We start from the raw sequence: 23758 nt of genomic DNA, 5'->3' as shown, positions 1-23758 counted from the left end.
AGAGGGGCGATGATATCCCCTTGTCTAAAAACAAGAATGGACCCAAAACGACGTCGTATGAAACCCCTTTCTGTTACAATACTCGCACGTTCCGAATACTCACACACACTTATATACACATTATTTATCATCATTAACAAATCAATAGAAAAGAAAACTGTGACAAAAAAAAAATCATTAAAACAGAATTTGACTTCATGCATAATTCATAAGTACGTCGCTAGTCAATCACAAAAGCATTCCATCGAAGAAAACAAATCATATATACGTCATGCATATTATTATAGGTCGACAATTCATATGTTGTTCATGCGGGTGTGAGTACCATGTCCATCATTAATTCATTATCATTATAGTACGTGTAACTAGAGATCCACTGATCCACACCGATGAAATCATCAGGCGATGTCTTCTTCGATATCGAGATGGACGTTGAGATTGTAGGGACGGGGAGGAGCCGGAGGAGCCTGCTGCATGACTGGAAGATCATTCTGCAGGTACTGTGGAGGGACGTTGACAGCACCATGGGGGGTCGGTGGCGGCGGCTGAGTTGGAGTGACGGCGCGACAGAGCTTGAGGATAGTAGTTATCAACTTCAGCAAGGCTGTGACAAATTCAATGAGACCAAGGACCAACAAAGATGAGAGAATTCCGGACAGAAGAGTCTGGTGAGCTTCAGCCTGCTGAGGCTGAGCCACCGTATTGAATGCATGTTGCTGTAAAAGTCGACGGGATTTGGATGCCCATGAAGTTTGATGGGCAAAGCTGGTAGAGCTCATCATCAAATGGAATAGAAGGAGTCTGGTGAGGAGGGTAGACAAGCGAGTGTGAGAGTGCATGATAATAGATTTGAGAAAGAAACTATATGAGTTTTTGCAGAGGTAAGTTCTGGTAATGCCTTAGAGGCTCAGACTCATCAACGATATAGGCGGATGCTCGCCTGGGGATCACTATTATACTATATTATATTACTGTATATCACTATTATACTATATTATATGCCTCAGTTTTTTTGGCGGAACTCTCCTGAGGATTGCGGGTTGCCATGGGTTGCCATGGGTTGCCGATTCTCGGTTTGTCTGATGTACAGACACTATACACAAAAGTAGGTTTTCAGCTATGTGCAGCAATGTATAATACTAGTCTGTTGGCCGCGCGATGCGCCGGCATCTGGACAGTAAGTTTTCTTTCTCACAAACATTTCATCGAACACTTTCTTTCTACTGCTGATCTTGCATTATATTGATCTATTTTTTGTGTTGTGCCCTTTACACGTTGTTATTGTGTGAAAGATGAATGCATAATCTTATTGAAATGATGGAGAGCAATCTTAATTTTGAACAAATGAAAGATATAGTCAATAGATAGTGGAATGAATGTTATGTCCGTAAAGTGTTTGATGATTTGTCTCAATGGGAATTCACATTGATACTATTATATCTCTATGTAATTAAGCAGTTTGTTCAATCTAAACTTTGTAATTAAGAAAGAGCAAATGTAGATTATGTATTGATTAAGAAGTAGTTTAGATTATACAAATGTAGATCTACACAGAAACTCCCCAAGTGTAGATCCGAGTTTGTTCACCTGTAATGAGAAATAAGAAAGACCATAAACTGCTTCTCAATTATTACATAATTCAGTAAAACTTTCTAGCATAGTGATGAAACTCAAATTTTACAATCAAACAATAGAGAGAAGTCATTACTCCTCAGCTTGCTCATTAGTGTTTCTTACTACTCATTATTCTTTCACAACTTTAAAACCATTATCATCTGCACAAATGAACCCAGACCTTTCCTCTTAACTCCCTACTGCACTGCACTTCTTCCTCATAGAGTTTTTTTTTTTTTTCAGATTTCTGACCTACTTTATACAATCAATAATTATGCCCAACTCAAGCACTGATGCTCCTGTCTCCAAACCCTCCACTCCATATTCTCTTTAAATAAACCATTGTCTTCAGTTTTCAGCATATATTTGTCTTATATTTGATCACACAAACTTATATCAAGGTAATATTACTTGCAATATTCACATTCATTGATTAAAAGCTATAATAGAACCAAAAGTTCAAGCATGGTACAAAGACCAATTAATACATATAATTATACATTAAACTGAACCTTGTTAGTTTGCAGAAATAAGTCATCTAGCATAGACATATGTTACAACAAAAACGGATCCTAAGAATACCCTAAGCCGATAGACAATAACTAAAATAACACAGTCAAAGAGCATTATAGTAGCATTCTTACGCTTCCTTTTCCTTTCCAGAAGTTTCTTCACATGAAGCTTTTGATGCACTCTTGACCAAATGTCTGAAACAAATAATGTTATACTCGTATTAAAACTATGGTATTTAAAGTCAGATAACATCAAGTAATTATAAGAATAAGTCTACCAAACTAAATGATGAAATAACCAACCTTTTGTTTTTCCTTTCAGGAAAACACCATCGTCTTGCAATTCCACATTTGAAACAGGCCCTCTCTTCTTATCTGAAAATCTTCTCATGAGTCATTAGATCCAACTGAGAACCATTGTGCACGGGAACAATATTTTCCATTAATATGGATGTATCTTTTTTGTACTGGAACTCATCATGGTCACCATTTTCTTGCAAGTTGATATGAATTTGTCTGACAACAAACTCACTATTATAACCCAATTTTAGCTCAAAAAGGTGTGTTCTGCTGACAGTTGAAGTTATTTCAACGGGAAGATCATATTATGAAGCGTAGCTCCGTTTGTTGATTACATGCACATGAATATCCAAAAAGCTCTTCTGTTTGTTTGCCAATCAATGCCATAGTAATTTGATCCTTCTCATCCTTGATAGTCATGAAACCTCTATATCTGTATGATGCCATCATAGAGTGTTAGACTATTAATGACCAAAGCATGCAAGTAATAGACATTAAATGAAGACAGATGTAAAGAATGATTTTATACACTGGAATTGATTCCTGATCTCCATAAATGGGGCAAGATAAATGATTTTATCTGATGTGAGCATTTACCACCAACCGCTATGGAATGGAAACCTCAATATTGTGGCATGACAAAGAATGTCCTGCCACATTTTACGATATAATATAAAGGATTAAGAACTACATACAAATATTCAATTCACCAACAATCTGATCATATTCTATAACTACATGAATAGTTCAATTAATACCTTGTACTTTGATGGATCCAACAAACGCAGCTTCATAACTGATTTCTGTGCTTCATGTTTCGTTTCATACTAACAAAAATCATAAGGCCCTAATCATGATACAACAACATTGACAATCATACTCCATAAAAAACGAAAATACAAAAAAAATTAAATGAACACCCACCTTTAGGTTGTTCAGCATCACTAATCCAATCACAAACTAAAGTCACCATTGCGATTAGATGATGCAAAGATAGATGCAACCCAGAAAGCAAGAGAAAGCCTGAAAATTAAGAAGAAAACCAATTACGCAGAAGAACATACCAACTAAAACAGAAATAAACAGCTTGACATCCACATCAAGGGAGAGAGAAATTGGGGTTTGTCATTAATTCGAATCTGAAAAGGAATGGATAAAAGAGAATAGAAGAGGAGAGGAAGAGAGGAGAAGCGAGAGCGAGACATGAGATAAGAGTTTGGTGAGGAAAGAAGTTTAGAGAAGAGCAGTAAGAAAATACCAGATTTTGGGTGTGTTTGCTGTTATCTTCTGAAAATGGATCAACGTTAAATTTTTTTTTTTATAAAAAGACAGGCATTATAAAAGTAGGCAAGTACTAATGCTGATTAATTATTTCTTGTAATATATCTTTGAATACAATATTTTTCGTATAATTATTTGGTATATCATCAGTATTGCGTATCAAAAATTTTAAACAACTTTTAGAAGTGACTCTTGAAACAGCGACATATAATTGGCCATGGGTAAAAACAGGTTCGGGTAAATAAACCCCGACTTGATTAAGTGATTGACCTTGACTTTTATTTATCGTCATTGCATAACACGGTTTTATAGGAAATTGTCGTCGTCTAAATGTAAATGGCCATCTATACTCATTACCCTTAGAAACAATTCTCGGGATGTAAACTCGCTCACCAATATTATTTCCTGTTAAAATTTCTGCTTCAATTAACTGATCAAATAATTTTGTTATTATTAATCTAGTGCCGTTACATAATCCACAAACTTGATTTAAATTTCTTAATAACATTATAGGCATACCAATTTTTAAAATTAATTCATGTGTAGGAACACCACTAAATTCAAGTTGATTTAAAAATTCAGTTGGATATAACATATCAACATTTTCACTACTACCAGAGTCTTTAGCAATTGTATCCGAACTTAAATAATTTTTTGTATCACCTGGTAATAAATTAACTGCATAATTATTTATATCAGTAACTGTTATATTTCGTGGAGTCACAATAGCGCGTTCTCTTAAATATTCTTTGTTACTATAATTCAAACTGAAATTTGGATATGTAGCAGAGAAAATTGCTTCAATTGGTTCTGATGAACTATGTACTAATAAATCGTTAGGTATTTTAATCCATGCTACATCCATATCAGTTGTGTCAAAATTTGTTGCAATTTTTCCTTCACCTAATTGTAACATCCAATTCGCAAATTCAGTTATATCTTGCTTCTCAATATTACTTAAACCCGCTTTTGCCAGTCTCATATTTTCTGTCAAGTGAAATATCTTAAATGATTTCCACAATTTAGAACAATTTATAGAGGCTTGAATAATTTCTTCTTTTCCTTTTCCAGTAACCACAGGTAATATTTGTCGAAAATCACCACTTAATAAAATCGGTTTCCCACCAAACGGTACATTCGCATTAACGGGATTAACTTCTTTAAGAATATCACGTAAGCACTCATCTAATGATTCAAAGCAGCGTTTGTCACACATAGGCGCTTCATCCCAAATTATTAAGTCTGATTTCTTCATCAGCTCAGCGACATCTGTTCCTTTACTAACTTTACAATTTCTATATTTGTCCATGTCAAGAGGAATTTTAAATCTGGAATGTGCAGTCCTGCCTTTTGGAAGTAATAATGATGCAATACCCGATGAAGCAACAGCTAATACAATTTTACCTTCAGAACGTAATTTACTAATTATTGTGTGCCATAAAAATGTTTTTCCTGTTCCTCCACAACCATGAACAAATACAGTCGCTGGTTTTTTATTGGTAACAGCTGATATAACATAATCATAAATATCTTTCTGGCAAATATTTAATTGTGTGATAAAAGTATCATGTTGCTCTCTTAATAATCTGCAATCATAGCTAAGTTCTTCCCGTATAAGTTTGTTGTCAAAGCTTAAGATATCATCATTATTCGGCATGGGTAAGTTAAATTTTTCTAATGAAGATGACGACAAATTGAATAATTTTTCTAATTCAAATAAGAGTTTATTTTTTAGTTCACACTCTGCTATAATTAGATTTGAATTTCTTAATTCTGATCTAACTTTGTACAATATATCTTCAGACATATGAGGCCAAAATGTATCTAATAATTTTTTTGGATTACTAACTTCGCAAAATAAAATAATTGTTGTAAATAACTGTCTCATTTGAAATCCAGTTGCAACAACAGAAGACGTTACTAATGCATCAATCCATTCCTTATCATCACCTAGTAGACCTAAAGCTTGACATGCTTCTTGATATGTTGAATAAACGACATTATTGACAGTTCGAATATCTTGATAACTGCAACATCCTTTTTGAACATTTAACAACATTCTTAGAAAATATCTTTCTCCAGAAACAGGATTAACATAGGCCAATCGTCCTATTGTTTCATAACGATGTCTTGGTTGCCATAGTCGATCTTTGGCTTTCCAAACAAATTTTGTTGGGATTTGAGGATAAGTCAACTCGTGTGCAAATTCGTAATCTTTATTTGCTAAAAACCAAGCAGTTAGAGTTGTAGGCAAAAGTGATTGATAGTCTATTAATGATTTGACAGAATCTGTTTCTTTAAAAACAATATGTTGCTTTGACGGTAAATGTACTTCTAAATGTTGTACTGCAGGATATCTAGAGTGAATTGAAAATTCAAATAATCTCCATGCAGATTCATGTGGAGTTAGATAGCGACAATTGAGATAATTTTGAATTTCATCATGCCTCTCTCCATGTATTAAAACCCGAGCTCTGTCAGGACCTTTAGTAATGTATTTAAACAAATATTTAACTAATATAGATTGTGAACATAGTTCAACATTGATATGTGCTTTATACCTTAACAAAAGCTCTGCATTATAAGGAACAACAAAATCATTTCCAATTTCAATTCTGTTTTTTGTTGTAAATTTCGTCTTATCATTACGGCGTCTATATATAGGAGGAGTAATTCCTTCGAATATAGTATTCTCACAATATGGCTTAGGAAAATTTTTCAAGCAACGCTTATCCCGCATGCAAGGAGAGCGTAAATTTATAGGTCCACATGGTCCGTGCATCATATGCTGACTAACAATATCAAAAAGCTCTTTATTTACATTTTTATCTGGTAATTCTGCTAAAATAATTGAGTCAATATCATTAGGACTGTAACATTTATTTGGTTTTCTCAACCAAAATAATATATGAGCATGTGGTAACCCTCTTTTTTGAAACTCTATAGTATGAACATGTGCTCTTGTTGGGCCAAATGGTTTACCTGATTTAATGTAACCAATCATATCTTTTAGTTTCATTTGAAAAACACGTGAGGCTATATCCGGTCTATCTTCTTGTTTATAACCAGGGTGTTTTTGAAAATACCTCTCTATCTCAATCCATTTAGGATTGCAAGTAAAAGTTATGAATAAATCTGGATTTCCATATTGACGACATATAGCCATAGCATCATGATAATTTTCCATCATATCTCTTGGTGAACCAGTAAAAGAACTGGGAAGAATGATTCTTTGTCCAATACCACTACTTTTTTCTATGCCAGATGATACAGCAGCATAAACCTTATCAACTAATTCAATTCGAATTTTATCTTGGTTCGCCCTGACATAGTCTAAACGGTTTTCATCAACAGTTGCATAAGCATCAACTAAGTATTGTTGATATAATCGTCCACCTTTCAATAATGTGCTCATACTATTATTTCTATCATGAAGATAATATGCTACATAGCTTCGCATTGACATAGAATTTTTCTCTTCATCTTCTTTCCCAGGAAGTGGTTCTAATGTCAAATTTATATTGAATCCATCTTCTCCATAAGGAAATAACAATGTATATTGTAATGACATGTACTTGGGATGTATTTTTGAAATTCGTCGTAGTTGGCCATCATTAGATTGAACCACAACATCTCTATTTGAATGAAATTCCCCAATATCACCAACTATTAAACCCCCAATTTCATCAGTTATAGGATGTTCATATTGCCTATCGTTACGTGAAGATGTTTGTGCGGCAACAAATCTCATGTTTAAAGAAGGTATGCCATCTGATTGAAATCTATCTCGTATAGCTCGGTAAGTTCTACATAACTCACTGTGATTATCAAACATTTGAATCAAGGTAGCAACAATTTCTGGTTTCACTTGTACAACATGAGCATTATTCAAAATATCCATACGGTTCATTACTTCATTTTGTGTATCATAGATGTACAACTGAGCATATTTAGGAGTTTCACCCTCTTGTGGCAACATAGAACCCATTAAATGATGAATTTGACCACAAATTTTGAACACATAAGGAGCAGATCCATTATTTATACTATAATCAATCTTTGCGCCCATGGAAGTATAAGCAAACATAGAGTTGTATATACGAATATTGTTTCTGAACAGTACACTCTCTCGACCATTCATTGGATTTAATAGATCATCAAGCAACACAGGAGTCGGCCTAACACATTCAAGTCTGACACGTCCTTTTTGACAACATTCGGTATAAATGATATGATTACTTTTCAAGTTGCGTTTAATGGCTTCTCCATACCAAAAGTTTGCATCACAAAAACCACACTGATATATGTCATCACCGTCATCATGGTATTCAACCACACCACCTATGAAAATAAGCAAATACAGTTAAGTATCAAGGAAAATCACTTTCATTTACTAAACATAATATGCATAACCTGTTCTATTTCTCTGATAGAATGCCTGGCCATACGGACTTGAGCTAACAGTATCATCATTAACTGCAAAACAGACACGAAGACACCATAAATACTATAGTACACTTCAAAACATAACACAATACAAAACCTATAGGAAGTTAAAGAATGTACTGTCTTTACAACAGAATAGAGAAACTAAAGGACAAATGAACGAACAAAATAATACAAAAAAGAAAAACACTACAGAATTAAGTTAAAAACTGCAAACTATGCATTTACAATGTATCCCCTTTATTATCTAGTTAGTTTTAACTTGTCTGACAAATTCTCATGTGTGTTTATCTTTATTATCATTATTATCCAACAATAATGAAGATAAAACCACCATAGAATCATACCTATTATACATTTACTAACTTCACATTCAGAATCAACATCAGCCTCAGTAATCAATTTAGAACCATCAACTGTATCAGTTAACAAACCCACTCTTGTCCTCTTGTTACAATGGCCTCCAGACACCACTGCTGTTACATGGAACAAAGATTGTAAATATTACATTTAAGGAAAGTTTTTTTTTAAAGCAAATTAAGCAATGAAATTACCAGGATATTTGCCGATAAATACATATACAAAGCAAACAACATACAATGACCAGAAGTGATACATTATTAAAAGATAACTTTAACACCATTTGCAATAGTTTTAGTTAAATTGGTTAGAAATCCACTCGCTTCTCAAAACAAAATAAAAACAACAAATTTGTCACTTACACAATGAACTCATCACCAATGAGTAACAAAATAAGCATATTAGAAAATTTTTCACTTACACAATTAGATTTCATCATACAATACTTTCACACAACAAAGAGTACGCATTAATTAAAACAGAAGTGTTAACACGGTTCACAAAACAGTGACAAAGCCAATCATATAAACTATAGAATTCAATAAAACTGCAATGATCCACTTTACTTCAATAGAAATAGTTACAATATTAGTCACCTGTGCCCACAGAACACTCTCCACCCTTACGTTTTCTCCTCGTCCTTCTCCGAACTACGACAAACACATCAATAAATCATCATCCAACTTGAACACTCCCAACCAACTTACACATGTACATGAACTAATACCTGATGCATCAACATGTTCTTCAGATGGTGCATCTTGCATCACAAACGCACCAAATTCTTGATTATTCCCTGTAGCTGAGATACAATGACATGTAAGGAAAAATCAAAAAGTTAGATTAAGATACAATAAAATAAAAATGATTTGCAATCTAAAAGATAACCAAGTTTTGTTTCGTGGCTGGTGTGCTACACTTGTACTTAAGATAAAAGACTTCATATATGAAAAAGAAAATCAACAAAGACCTAAAAGTACTTGTTTTTGAGTTATTAAAACAAATATAATTAGATTTCTATTTTCCAGCCAATTTCTATTTAATAAAATATCATTCACTAAGTGATTGGCTTGTTTTACTCTTGGTATGGTGTATTATAATCAGCTTATTATTTAAATGTACTAAAAATAGACCTGCTGTAACGACACCCCCACCAGTTGTTGTTCCCTCTGCTCTAATTGCATCAAGTTCCTGGTCAGAACCAAACACATTTGTTTGAAAGAACCTCATTCTCACTGATGTTCTTTTACCAGGGGCCATACCGCCTACACAAAACCGACAATAGCATTTCAAAATCAATAGCAGGAATGAAACATATAGCAATGACAGCAAATATACATCAACCAATACAACAAATAAACAAACAAATCACGCATAACATAAAACCTGAATATATACAGAAGAGCAGCAAGACCAAGACCAATAAGGGAACAAACAGCTGCTGGAGTGTGCTCAACCGACGACCAAAAAGGTGCATAAAATCTGCAACCAAGGGAGAAACACAGGATTAGTAAATAGTAATTAAGACGAAATCGGTAAAGAAAAGTTAGAACTCTACAGGTGGATACATCCATAAAAGTACCTTCACCAACCCTAGGTGACTTCAAGTATAATTAGTAAGAAAACCAACAACTTATAACCTTTTCAAGGTGAAACGAAGAAGATATATTCTAGATACCTACAAAGCAATTACATGATTGTTAATCACAATAAAACTGATTGAACACTGTAAACCACTAATTAAGCATACCTCAATCTATTGTCAAATTCATAGGGAAAATGCAGCCACTATTATGTATAAGACTCATGAGATATCAAAAAATTAAAAGCAAACCAAGATTGACTGAGATGAAACCCAAGGTGCAAAAAACAAATACAAATCCAAATTTATAAACGCTTTTCAAGAAGAATCAAACTACTTACACTACATTTGATTATGTCAAAAAATTACCATATTGCTCATCGTTTTTCAACTTTCCATGCCTTAATTTTGGTCAAAATCACTTTCTCTATTCGTTTTTAATGAATAATAGATACATATTCAATCATGGTTAGTGTTTTATCAGTTACACACTTCTAAGTGAAGTTTCTTTATCAAAGAGATAATTATTTATGTATACAAAAGAGGGTAATTGTTCCTGAGATAACTATCCTCATAATTATCCTGCTACTTCTAAGTTAGCTCTATGACATATGATATCTGTATTACTTGTAAGCTGACTTCCAAGTGATATGATATCCGTATTAGCTAACCAAATAATTAGATTAGCCAATGATTTTCTTGTCCTGATTGATTGAGTAATAGAAACAGACAGACCTCCTAAGAAATCAAAGAACTAATAACCAACGAAAACCAATTAGAACCCAAAAAATAATAAATGATCTATCAACAAACATCATAGCAAACCTAACACAGACCAAATTCAAAACCAATTACAAAGCTCAAAAATACAGATTTATAATAGGAATCCATTAACTATATCATTCTAGTTAATTAAAAATGAACACACCAAATCAACTAATATTTATAAAAAAAACAGAACACCCCATAAAAAAAAGTAAAAACCGAGATATGAGCGATCCCCTTACACCCAGAAATTTATCAAAAACTAATTAGAAAGCTCAAAAACTTGATTCAACAAACCCAATTACACCCAGAAAATTTCATAAGCAATATAAAAATGAGGAGTGTCAATCTGAGGCAGGAGAAACAAAATGAGAATCTTACCAAAATCCAAAAAACGCAGAATGACCTATCTATATCCGCATATTAGTTGATGATTTCAATGTCCTTACTTTTCTGATTGGTATTTTGATATACTGTAATATGATAAATATGGAGTTAAAATAACCATCGTCTTTTACAAATATGCCTATAATATCCAACAACTTCATATCTTTTTCTGGTCCGATTAGGCATTAAGTTTGGTTTGTCCTTCTGCAACTACTAATAACCATATGAAACAAATGAAAATATCTAATCATTTAGTCTTTATCATAAAAAATAATGGATCTATGAATAAACCCTATTATAAGAATCTATAAATAAAAAACAACCCCAGAAAAATATTACCTCAGGAGAAGATCCCTTACTTCCACAATCGTTCCCTTACTCAAAAGAAGCCTGAGCCACTGCAAGCCGATGCTTGAGATTTAGCCCCTGCAAATAAGACATTTGGCAACCATTTAATCCCACAAAAATTTCACTCTTATTCGAAACAGATCAAAAGATGAACAAAGCCAGCCGCAAACAAACCCAACAACACACAAAAAAAAAAGTTAACCTGGAGCACAGAAAACACCCAACCCAACCCACAGCCAACAAATCGATTCTGCGAAAATGGCAAAACCAATGAACAAATGAACAAACAAAAGATAACCGAAGAAGTCGGAAGACTCATTGAGATAACAACAGAAACCAAAATAGAAAAAGAAAAAAAAACAACAGGAAATCAATCACCCAAAGCGATAGAAGTAAGAGTACCCGATCTTGCTGTGCCGATGACGGAGGAAAATCGATTCCACGATGAAAGCGCCCAGAATCTTACTATCGAGCAATCTCTGAGGATGAAACAAACAAAATCGACAATAGTACCAATTAATCTGAAATAAAACTTGGGATCTGGATTCTGAGTTTAACGCCAATTAAAACCTGATTGCTATGATCAAAGAAAACCTGATTGCTATGATGAACGAAATAGTTACTCCACTATAGTCACAGTTGGTGGTTGAATTAGTTGTTGGAAACACATCAAAAGCTGATTCTTTTCCAAACTGATTGAAATATTGAATATCAAGAATCAAAACGAAAATCCCAGAAAGTAAGTAGCAAACTAATAGGTGAAGCAGCAGATGAGATCAATGATACCCAGCAAGTGGCTTGATGATGAACTTTTTTAACCCAGCAAGTATCGGAAAATAAAAAAGTTAGAGGGACATACCGATCAAAGCTTGAATAGAAGGGAGAACTATGCATGAATGATTATAGATCGATCAGAAGTTCCTTTCTCTCTTACGTGGCTGGCTAGCTCTGGAAGTTTGAATCTTTATTCGAGAAAGAGTCTCAGTTGTACTATATGAGGACAAAACCACGATAAAACTGTGCAGCACCAATGAGAATGAGAATGAGAATGAGAATGGCAAAACGGTAAATACACCGAAAATCCTTGTGAACAGTACCGATTCACGACGCTTAATATTTAGTAAATACATACAAAAGTAGGTTTTCAGCTATGTACAGCAATGTATAATATACATACATAATTAAATAATAGATATAAGGTTGTTAGAAAATGACCGAGAGTGTGTTAGGCTGCATAATTCTGTAGTTGCTAATTCTTGCCCCATTCGTTTCCAACACAATAACCAAAGCAGTGACTGCTTTGTCCTTATCGGATAGCCCCACCACACAAGAACTTTCCCACTCCCACTCGAGCCTCTCTCTCTTTTTTTGCGGAGCTGTCCCATGCTGTATGGACGTAGCGTTTCTGTAGCTGGAATTAATTAATATGCAGAAGCATTTGTCAATAAGTTTGTCAATTAGAAGATAAACGAGGTTATATGCCCGCGTTGTGCTGTAGGTCGAGATTTGCAAACAGATAAACAAATGACTGATACATAGTGGTACATATTAATATAAAGATTTGAATTGATATAATAACTTATGATAGGGTACACAAACTCATGTTGTCATGATAAAACAAACTTATTCGTCCAAATTAATTTTCACACACGGTCTCATGGATAAGTCTTTTGTTTTATTTGTTCAAATACTATATATTTAATAGCTCAATTTGTGTGTGTATATATATTTTTTTTAATAGTTTGATTGTTTTGTAAAGGGAAATACCAAGCAATTTTATGCTAATTTGACATGTAAATCGTGGAAAGCCTGATGTTGCAAACATTTTGAAATTTTGTGACTTTGAGGGGTTTTTAAGAGGTTCTCAATCTTCTTAATAGAATAAGACGGTACTTAGCGCAACAGAAAAAAAAAAAAAAAGGCTTGAGGGTGAGAGTGAATGATAGATTTGAGAAAGAAACTAAATGAGTTTTTGCAGAGGTAAGTTCTGGTAATGCCTCAGAGGCTCAGACTCATCAACTATATAGGCGGATGCTCGCCTGGGGATCACTATTATACTATATTATATTACTGTATATCAAATGCCTCAGTTTTTTTGGCGGAGCTCTCCATAAACTCCCAAGAGCAGAAGTAGAATTTAGACAGATTCATTAGGTTCATACGTATCCCACTAATAAAATACTCCCAAGAGTAGAATTTGTAGAATTTAGACAGATTCCTAAGGTTCATAAGTATCCCACTAATAAAATTCCCAAGGTTCATACGTTCCTAAGGCCTCTCTTTTTTTTTTTTGCGGAGCTGTCCCATGCTGTATGACGTAGCGGTTTAAAACGTGCCTCGTACGTATGTAGCTGGAATTAATTAATTAAACTCCACCCAATTCTTTAGCTTCGTTATCGTTGCTCAATATGTTCCCAAGTAGCCCCTTTCTAGATAGAGTTTTTTTCACCAACAGTCCCTCAACTCTGGTGTACTTATCAATGTACCAATGTGATACCTCAACTCTTAATCGTACTAATGTGATACCCAGACTCTAGTATTGCTATCATTGAAGTACTTCCGTCAGTTTTTTTTCAACTTTTCCGTCATCTTGGTGACGTGGCAAGTACGTGAGGCCCACAAAGAGGGTTAAAAGACAAAATTAACCCCATCTGAGAGGAGCAATGTTTTTCCCGCCCTTTACATTGAGAAAGACACCCAACAATTCCAATTTTGGCGCCAATTTTCCCTCCATACTCTTTAATTTGTGTCTCTTATCTAAACTAAAGAACTACCGCCAACCAGTCGACCACAATATGATAAAACCTAGATCAATCTCATTTTCTATTTTTACCCTAGCACTTGTTAAACTAACAGAATAAATATAGAAATTTATATGGAACATCTCATTTCTACAATCTCATAAGAATATAGAAACACATAACTTAACGAAATTCAAATACATGTTTAAGTACCATTAGTTGCCACCTTTTATGTTGATCTGTCATGATTTTTGCTTGTAAGAACTAATGGTACTTAAACATGTATTTGAATTTCGTTAAGTTATGTATTTCTATATTCTTATGAGATTGTAGAAATGAGATGTTCCATATAAATTTCTATATTTATTCTGTTAGTTTAACAAGTGCTAGGGTAAAAATAGAAAATGAGATTGATCTAGGTTTTATCATATTGTGGTCGACTGGTTGGCGGTAGTTCTTTAGTTTAGATAAGAGACACAAATTAAGGAGTATGGAGGGAAATTTCTCAAGGTAAAGGGCGAGAAAAACATTGCTCCTCTCAGATGGGGTTAATTTTGTCTTTTAACCCTCTTTGTGGGCCTCACGTACTTGCCATGTCACCAAGATGACGGAAAAGTTGAAAAAAACTGACGGAAGTACTTCAATGATAGCAATACTAGAGTCTGGGTATCACATTGGTACGATTAAGAGTTGAGGTATCACATTGGTAGGTACACCAGAATTGAGGGACCGTTGGTAAAAAAAACTCAATTATAAAAGGGGTAAAACAAACAAAGCGTGCGAAACACGCGCGTCAATTACCTCCATGAAGCCTCCACGGCAGTGGACCGAATAAGCTCCGCTTACCAACTCGACTATTTGAGGATTCCACAATCCGCATCACATAGGGAAGAGGGCAATAGTGGAAGTTCATTTGGAGGTTCCATTTAGAAGGCCAGCTAAAACGGGGTGTCGTTTCTCAATGCGACATCGTTTTGGGGAGTCCCCACATTTAAGAGTGTAGTCTCTACTCTCTCTCTACACCTTTGAAACCAAAACTCAAACTTCAATTTTTTTTCTGGCTCTCTTAAATTTCGGGGGTTTTCCCGCTCCACTCGCAATAATGGAACCAACGTCATCCGCCACCGAAAACGACGTCGTGTGGGAACTCCGCCGCGACGACGACGGCTTCGTCTACAAGCGCAACAGGACCAAGAAGCGCCGCCTAGACGTCGACGGCGGTGACGACGCCCCACCGCCTCCGTCCTCCGCCGCAGACGAGGAAGCCGAGGCGCGGCGGAGAGAGTGGAGGGAGAAGGCTCTGCTGAAGCTCAAGGTTCAGTACCAGGCCGAAATTGAGCAGTGGGAGCTTTTAACGACCAGGCTGAAGGCCATGGAGGAGAAGACGAGTCTAATTCGGCGGCGGCGGTTGGAGCAAAGCGAACGAGACCAAACGGCGTCATTTGGCGGTAATGGCGTCGCCGGGAATGGGAGCTCGGAGTCGGCGCTGGACGAGCTGCTCCTGCAGGTAGTTGAATTTTCAATTTTGGCGGAATTTATAGAAATTGAAACCAATTTGGGAATTAGGGTTTTAAACATTTAGAAATTTGGGGCTTTTAGGGTTCTCTTGCATTTCACATTACTCTGAATTACTTATAACCTCTTAATTGCCCTAGGAAATTTTGTATCTTTTTGTATATAAATTCGTATACTGGATTGACTTGAATTGTAGCTTGTTATAGGTAGAATTGACTTGAATTAAGAAGAAAAAGTTATTTGAGTTTCCTGTTTCGTTTGTGCAGGCCGAAGCTCAGGAGTCGATTATTGCTGATGTTTCGTGTTTGTGTGACATGGTGGAAGCAATGTGCCGAGCAGAAGAGGATGATGTAGCTCAGTCCTTGATCGATTTACCAATCTGGGGTTCACCGCGCGAGCTCATGAGATCACTCTGTGACGAGTGACAAGAGGTAGGGAAATATGTGGTAGTTTTTGTTGCTTATGATGTGATATAGTATGAGTGAGTTATGTAACCGAACTAGCCACAAGATGATGGGGCTTAGAAAGTAGAAACTGGGGTTCTCCAGTATCCTCTCGAGTCTGCATAGAGCAATGTGTTTGATTGGATTGAGCTTAGGAATGTGATGATTGCTTTGTGTATTTAATAGGTTTTGAGCTCTCTAGCAAATAGTAGTGGTGGTGGGTTGTATATGTATGATAACTATGATTGAGGTTCTCTTCTTCTGTACTAATTCCATTTCTTCTTTCTTGTAATGATTAATATCAGTTTCAGCTCGATGCATATTTCTTTTAAGATTAGTATCGCAGTGTTAGTGAAGATAAATGAGGATTGTGTCCTCCATCTTAGTTTACTAAAAACTTAGGCAATACAATAGTAATGTATCTTTTTATGTTAAACCTTATGGGTTGAGTCTTTTTCCGATGTTGGTGGCATGAAAAATAATCTCAGCATTAACACAAATTGGTCGGATCACTGTTCATCTTTATCCTTGTTAAAGCAAGCATCCTCAATCTATAACATAAAAAATTACTGTGCTATAGAGCATGTCACCCTTTCAACATGAGTCACCCTGTTTATATATCACCATGTCAGAATGAAAGGCAATACGAAGCAGAAAATATATATTCCTGCTGCAGTTTACTTATTACCATCGTCTCAAAGTGTTTTACTTTCCACTTGGCAAAATGTTTGGCTTTCTTTCAGAAAGAAAAAAAAAAGTATATATGGCTTTTGTCTTTAGATGTATAGGTAGAGAGGTTTCAAGCTGCATCATAATTAACCAAATTGAAATCCTTCCCTTTCCTCTAAACCAAATGCTCAATTACATGTCTCTGATCTACTTTAACCTCTTAACTGCCCTTGATATTTTGTATATAAATTTGATACTGAACTGTTTTAGGTTCTGTGTTAAATATTGACTTAGGCTTGTGAGCAAAATTGAATTGATATTCTCTTTCATTTGTGCAGGCAGAAGCGTAGAAATCGATCGAGTCTGGATGACATTGTCAATGCAAAGTGTCGTGCAGAAGAGGAAGATGTAGCTCATTCTTTGATCGATCTTCAAATTTGGGGTTCACCGCGCGAGCTCATGAGATCACTCTGCGACGAGTGACAAGAGGTAGGGAAGTATGGGATAGTTTTCTTTGCTTTATGTATGAGTGAGTTATGTATTTAAACTAACCACAAGATGATGAAGCTTAACAAGTAGAAAGTGGGATCCCCGTAGCCTCTTAAGTCAGCACAGAGCAATCTGTGTTTAATTAGATCTAGCTTAGGACTATGCTGATTGCTGTGTGTATTGTTAGCTCTTGAGCTCTCTAGCAGTAGTGTGATGATGTGGGTGTATATGTAAGATTGAGGTTGTCTTCTCCTTTTTGTTAGTTTATATTTCTTCTTTCTTGTATTCATCAGTTTCAGCTTGATTCAATTAAGTTTACTATCTTAATGGATATATCCTTTATCCAACTATCTTAGTTTGGTGAAAGCTTGTCAGCCCCATCGGCAGTGTAGAGCCCCCATTTCTTAGTCAATAAATTACTCGAGACCCAACCTAAGAATTAGGTGTCTGCCTTTTATTTTTTTTTCTGAAAGGTATTGAACATTCTCAATCAAGACTCAAATAGGAGGATTATAATTTGATCGCAGGACATCCTTAACTGAGAATGGCTGTCAAATTCAATATTAGCTAGCAGCTACTGGAAGCTAACACTACTATATTGGGTAAACTGACTAAACTCTGAATCAAAGTGATATATATTAAGCAAGCTAACCCGTCGGCAATATCATCGTGAAGTGTCAGAACCTCTAAATTTCTTTCTGGGTGATATATATGATATATCGTACCACTGCCTTCTTGACAATCAGTTTCGATGTCCACATTTCTTAGTCTCATGGTCTGGAATCGGGATCAACTCTAGTCCCTCTAATAGCAATTAGCTCCGCGTGTTTTGCAGATAAAACGTGCTGCACCCGCTTGGAAAAAAGTCACATTAGAAGCTCCAGTTCCATCTTTGCGAACTCCCAATCCTCCATGAGTCCGTGAAGGTAAGAACTAAGAAGGCACCATCAACATTAACTTGATTTTGCCTCTCTTTTCTGGTTTCCATCAAGCCTTGTCTTGTTTTGTATGTACCATAGTGCTACTCCTCAAACCAAGTCAAACCTCCCACGTACAAGTCTGCAGTAGGCCGGGGTTTTATTTTACCGTAGAGCAGCAATTCTATTCTTCCATAATGACCAAATAGCCATTAAAACCCCTTTCCAAAACGTCCGGTTTCAGATGCATTGAATTCTCAAGCCTCCAATCTTGAAACACATTGGGCAGAAGAGCACTTTGATGATCAAAGGACATTCTTCTGAAGAAATCTTGCGCAACTGGACACTAACAAAATAGATGCACTGTAGTCTTTACACTGGTTGCAAAGACGACGGTAGAGAGTACTCTTATATCCCTTTAAAACCAGTCGATTCCTTGTAGGCAATAGGTTAGGGCATGCTCTCCACGCACATATTCGTACCCTTACCCTGGTACTTTAGCTTGCGATAATTTCTTCCATAAGTCTTTGTACGGGTCACCATTAGACGAGGCAGCAAGACCATTGCCAAGAACACTCGATCGAGCTAAACCAACATGCTGATTTTAAGTCATTTGACAGTGAAGTGACCCTTCTACTTCTCATGTCTAAATTGTTCATCTCTCACCGCGGGAGCTAATGATATCGCTATGTGACAAGTAATAGTAGGGAAATATAAGATAGTTTTCTTTGCTTGTGATGTGATATTAGAGTATGAGTGACTACAAAATTTAACTATCAACAAGATTATGAAGCTTAGAAAGTAGAAAGTGGGTTCTCTCAGTAGCCTCTTAACTCAGCACATAGCAATGTGTTTAGAGAGATTGGGGATAGGATTGTGATAATTGCTGTGTATGAAACTATGAATAGGTCGGTCTTGAGCTCAAAGTGGTGGTGGTGTGTTGTATTTGTGAGATAAGAGAACCTCATCTCCTTTTATTAGTTCCTAATAATTCTCTTTCTTGTAATGATTTACAATCAGTTTCGGGTTGATGCATATTTGATCTGATTACAATCACAATGTTACTGGAGATAGAAGGTAACACATACGACTATGCACTATATGACTATATGAGTACCACTACAACATTCCATCTTTTGGAAAATAAGTCCAATCTAATACATGGTAACTGAACATTTGTGTGAGTTCAAGATTGTCAAAACCATTGTTAGAAATCTAAGTTTGACGGGATGGGTTAAGTTTGATATTGTAGTCTCCACCTTAGTTTGGTGAAAGCTTTCCCTTGAAGCAATGTGTTTAATTTGTTTAAGCTCAAGACAGTGTTGATTGCGGTGTGTAGGAATATGCTTTGAGTTCTCTAGCAGTAATGGTAGTGGTGTGTTGTATATGTAAGATTGAGGTTCTCTTTTCCTTTTATGTAATCTTAAGATTACAGTACTATCACACTGCTACTGGAGATAAGAAGGTAACACGTACAAATATGCATAATATAGGTACCACTGCGACATTCCAAAGTCTTGAAAATAAGGTCCGATCTAACACAAGCCTACATGGTAACCGAACGTTTTTGGGTTCAAAAACTAATGTTAGAAAACTAAGTTAGATGAATGTGTGACCATTTTATCGGAAACTAATCTAAGTCTGATCTCATGTATCCTCCATCCTAGTTTGGTGAAAGCTTTTCAGCCCCGTCGGCACCGCATCCATAGTCATTAAAGCACAAAGACCCGACCTAAAACTTCTATATTTTGTGGCTCACTCCAAAATCTATAGGATAGTTCACCATCTCACGTCAAATCTGAAAATCCGTTAGCTTACTAATCCGAATGCGAGTGTTTCTGTCATTCTTACTCATGGCCAATCTGAATATGTCAGGCTGGTCTTTATGATTTTATGGCGCCCTATTGTGGAAGTGAATCAAGTGATTCTTTTGCTTTGGTTAATTTTTGTTCCGGGTCTGAAAGCCATTTATATTCACATATACCAGGAGGGATATAATGACACTCGCTGTTTTGACGCTCGACTAGGTAATACAACACAAAGAGCATCTGTTCTGGTTGAGCTTAACGAGTTGAGATGTGCAATGGTGGTAGCGTGAAACAATTTACGCAATCACAAACTGGTTTGGAGTCTCTATCCCAGAAAAGGTGAACTATGCTCAATCCATAACACAAACGATTATTTCAAGCAGCCATCACAAACTGTACCATTGATCATGCCGCCCTTTCAATATGAGTCTAATCATGCAAGCCAAATACAAAGCCGAAAATAATTCGTCCCACAACTTAAAAGAGAAGACATCTTCTTACGACTAGCTCAAAACTCCTCAAAATACTGTATTTTCCACTAAGCATACTGTTTGGCTCTACATTTTTGGTAGAGAGGGTTCAGGCTGATAGCATCTAAACCAAATTGAAATCTCTCTCTTTTATTAACAACACACATCAACAAACTGAAGGTTGTACTTAGCCAATACATTCAATGGGACAAGAGATTGAGGGGAAGGGTGTAAAATTTTAATGTATGCATAGTAACTAAATTGGAAAGAATTCAAATGCTTATTTTGACAGGGTTTGAAGATCAACCTCAGTTAGAAGAGAGGGAATAACTTTAATTGGTTCAAGTTTGAAACCAGCACTTACACACGCGACCTCTAATAGCTTCACTTGAGAAGGACCATCAGGACAAAATACAACCACAGCTCCTCCACTACCTGTGAACTTCGAGGCTGCACCCACCCTTCTGGCAACCTCTACCATCTCTATGTTTAAAGCACCAAGTGCATCGTCTCCAAACATGCGTCTGCACAACATTCAAATAGCAATAAGACAACAGAAATAACATGCATAAAAGCTCAGATTGTGAGGTTGTCACAAAATGCAACCTGTTACACTATCTCACCCAAGGCCATCAATCATTCAAGTAGACACCATATTATATGCAATTCCTTTGTTTTCTCATCTTTTTTAAACAAAGGCAACAAACTTTTTAACTTCTCAACAGATCGAGGTAATAATTAGGCGATGGTTAAAAGTTCAACCTCACTTGTAGCAATTGGGATATCCTTTTTCACCTTCTTTCTATGAGACATAAATTTCTTGTTTCTTAAGGGGATTGGAAAGTGAAATGATGGTTCTAAGTTCAACACTTCAACAACCAACAGAAAGTGATTAAAGTTTTGAACAATCAGCCTTGATAGACAACAGTATAATAACTCTGAGCAGCCTATCACACTATGTATGAAATACAAATATGCTCACATAATTATCACATTTCTTTTGCACTTTTTGACACTGCCTTGTGCTTTCTATTAACAATATATAATCATAAGAGCTCCAACAATCAAAGCTGAGAAATCTCATAACACAAACGATGCATAGTTGTCCCTATAGCATGACAAATGAAGAGATGCAGAGATCACAAACCTTCTCAGATCAAAATTTGAATTCATAAGAGCTACTAGTTTAGTGTAGTCCTTCTCAAGTAAGGCTGTCCTTCCTTCTTTCGCAATATCTGCAACTTCTTTCATAGATGATATTATAAGCTCGTCGCCATTAAGCCACCTTTGGCGAACGGTACTGTGTACCTGTCATTACAATACATTCTATCAGTCCACAAGAAAATTTCCAACAATTGAAAACCAAACCTGGAAGATAAACAATAAGTAATGCTAACCTTTCCAGAATCGCTTGGATTCTCGGCATATATGAGATGTAGAGGCGGGAGCAAACTAACATCCATCGGCGTGTAAATGCCATGCCCCAAACTATCCATATGTTCCTTGTCAAATTCCTAGGAAGCCAAAAAGTCACAACATTTCTCTAAACAATATGTGGCATATGAGCAGTTAAACAATAGCAACGGTTGAGAGACTACCATGTTAACAAGTCCTCCATAAACCTGCGCAACCCGATCCTGAAGACCAGCAACAATTCCCAGCTGTTTCTCCGCGCCGAGCACAATGCCGGGCCTGGCCTCCACTTTGATCAAATGCCTCACCTTGTAGAAGTCAAGCAGGCAGCTAAGCGCCGCACACACAATAGCACTAGAACCCGAAAGCCCGGTCTGTAAAACAAACATAAAAAAAAAAAATGTCTCATCACCATTACACAATCACTCAAATCTCCCTAAACCAAAACCCAAAAACTGAATCAAATGTTCTCACCTGACGAGGGATATTGGTATCATACGAGAGAGTGAAATTTCTAGAGTCGAGATGGATCCCCTTCTCCTTGCAGTAGTCAAAAAAAACTTTGCAAATTGCCATCAGCAACCGAACACCGCCGTAATAGCCCTCGTTCTCCAGCCGATTCACCTGTTCCACAATTCATTGTCATCATAAACAGTGCAATCATCTAGAATTCTGCATTGACCAAATGGAAACAGTCAAATGAGAGAGAGAGGGGGAGGGGCAATGGAGTACCAGGTGGGGGAGAGATGAGAAGACGACGAGGTCGTGGGTGGGGTGGGGCTGGATGACGAGGTCATCGGAGGGGTGTAATTTGACGGAGGCCCAGAAGTTGCCGAGGCTGAAGGAGATGGTGCGGCCGTAGTAAACGTCGCTGGGGTTGCCGAGCAGACCGACCCTGGCGTAGGCTCGGTGCTCGATGACCGCCTCCGACGGCGCCGTTTTGGAATTCCGATGATCCATTTTGAGGTCAGGTCCCCCCAGAGAAAGAGTTTGTCGAACTCTGATCGATGTTGACTGTTGGGATTTATAAAGAGCTTAGTTGTTGCCACGTCTTTGCTTATCTGGCATTTACCTAGAAAACACCAAACAGCACAACTTCAAGAACTCAGTGTTTTGTCAATCACAAACTCTCTAGTGATGTTGACTGGTACAACTTATCTGCCTAGTTGTCACATCTCTCCATACCTGGCATTATTATTCTCTACCGAATTATTACGGTGTTTTTAGGTGCTACGAATTTCGTATTATCGACGTGGATAACGTGATTGACCGGTGAGAGTGACGTGTGATGGAGATATTTAATAAATATATATGAATAAAATACACCGTGTTAATTATAATTATAATATAAATAAAATTTAATTGCAATTATTATAAATATTAGAGATATTGGTCAGTTATATGGAACGAGAAGTTACATGTATAGAGAATAATTCTTTTTTTCTATTCTAATTTTAATAATTAACTTTTTGTTCATGAATTATATAATCTCATTTAATAATAACATATAGTACAAGGTGTTTATATATTTTCACACCCATTTTAATTGACAAAATGAGTTTTGGCTATAAAAGTATAAATATATTATATATTATTACTTGATACTTGTGAGGTGTGAATTTTGTATTTTGATTACTAATAGAGGAGATACTATGAATGTTGAAATCAAATAGGAAAACTTAGGCTCGATATGATTAA

The 23758-nt window shown here is 36.1% G+C and overlaps 2 protein-coding genes across 3 annotated transcripts; one reads left to right on the top strand and one right to left on the bottom strand.

Annotated features, from left to right (window-relative positions):
- Positions 1 to 15391: 15391 nt before the first annotated feature.
- On the top strand, positions 15392 to 18474 carry LOC126799897 (uncharacterized). 2 transcript variants are annotated; one of them, XR_007672663.1, is made up of 4 exons: positions 15392 to 15843; positions 16118 to 16282; positions 17302 to 17452; positions 18288 to 18474. XR_007672663.1 is itself a non-coding variant. In XM_050527159.1 (3 exons), the coding sequence occupies exons 1-2, from the start codon at positions 15439 to 15441 to the stop codon at positions 16274 to 16276; spliced, it is 564 nt and encodes a 187-aa protein (XP_050383116.1). In that variant the 5' UTR covers positions 15392 to 15438; the 3' UTR covers positions 16277 to 16282; positions 17302 to 17771. The 2 variants fall into 2 exon arrangements, 1 of the variants encoding a protein (XP_050383116.1); XM_050527159.1 differs by lacking the exon at positions 18288 to 18474 and having other exon boundaries at positions 17302 to 17771.
- Positions 18475 to 20772: 2298 nt separating this feature from the next.
- LOC126799052 (glucuronokinase 1) lies at positions 20773 to 23057 on the bottom strand. Its single transcript, XM_050526169.1, has 6 exons — positions 22793 to 23057; positions 22535 to 22684; positions 22246 to 22434; positions 22045 to 22161; positions 21795 to 21955; positions 20773 to 21171 (listed from the first exon to the last, which is right to left on the bottom strand). Exons 1-6 carry the CDS (start codon positions 23018 to 23020, stop codon positions 20928 to 20930), a joined length of 1089 nt encoding a protein of 362 aa, XP_050382126.1. The 5' UTR covers positions 23021 to 23057; the 3' UTR covers positions 20773 to 20927.
- Positions 23058 to 23758: the final 701 nt, after the last annotated feature.

The sequence above is a fragment of the Argentina anserina genome, chromosome 6, assembly GCF_933775445.1.
Source record: "Argentina anserina chromosome 6, drPotAnse1.1, whole genome shotgun sequence".
Classification (NCBI taxonomy): Eukaryota; Viridiplantae; Streptophyta; class Magnoliopsida; order Rosales; family Rosaceae; genus Argentina; species Argentina anserina.
The sequence above is the reverse complement of the archived record's forward strand: the minus strand, read 5'-3'. Positions and strand labels throughout refer to the sequence as shown.

Bases quoted from the DNA above. Each gene is read 5' to 3' on its own strand.
- LOC126799897 (XM_050527159.1), top strand. From the start codon at position 15,439: ATGGAACCAACGTCATCCGCCACCGAAAACGACGTCGTGTGGGAACTC. The intron at 15,844-16,117 runs GTAGTTGAATTT...TCGTTTGTGCAG, and splicing joins TGGACGAGCTGCTCCTGCAG to GCCGAAGCTCAGGAGTCGAT.
- LOC126799052 (XM_050526169.1), bottom strand. From the start codon at position 23,020: ATGGATCATCGGAATTCCAAAACGGCGCCGTCGGAGGCGGTCATCGAG. The intron at 22,685-22,792 runs GTACTCCATTGC...ATTGTGGAACAG, and splicing joins TCTCATCTCTCCCCCACCTG to GTGAATCGGCTGGAGAACGA. The intron at 21,956-22,044 runs GTTAGCATTACT...TTGTAATGACAG, and splicing joins ATCCAAGCGATTCTGGAAAG to GTACACAGTACCGTTCGCCA.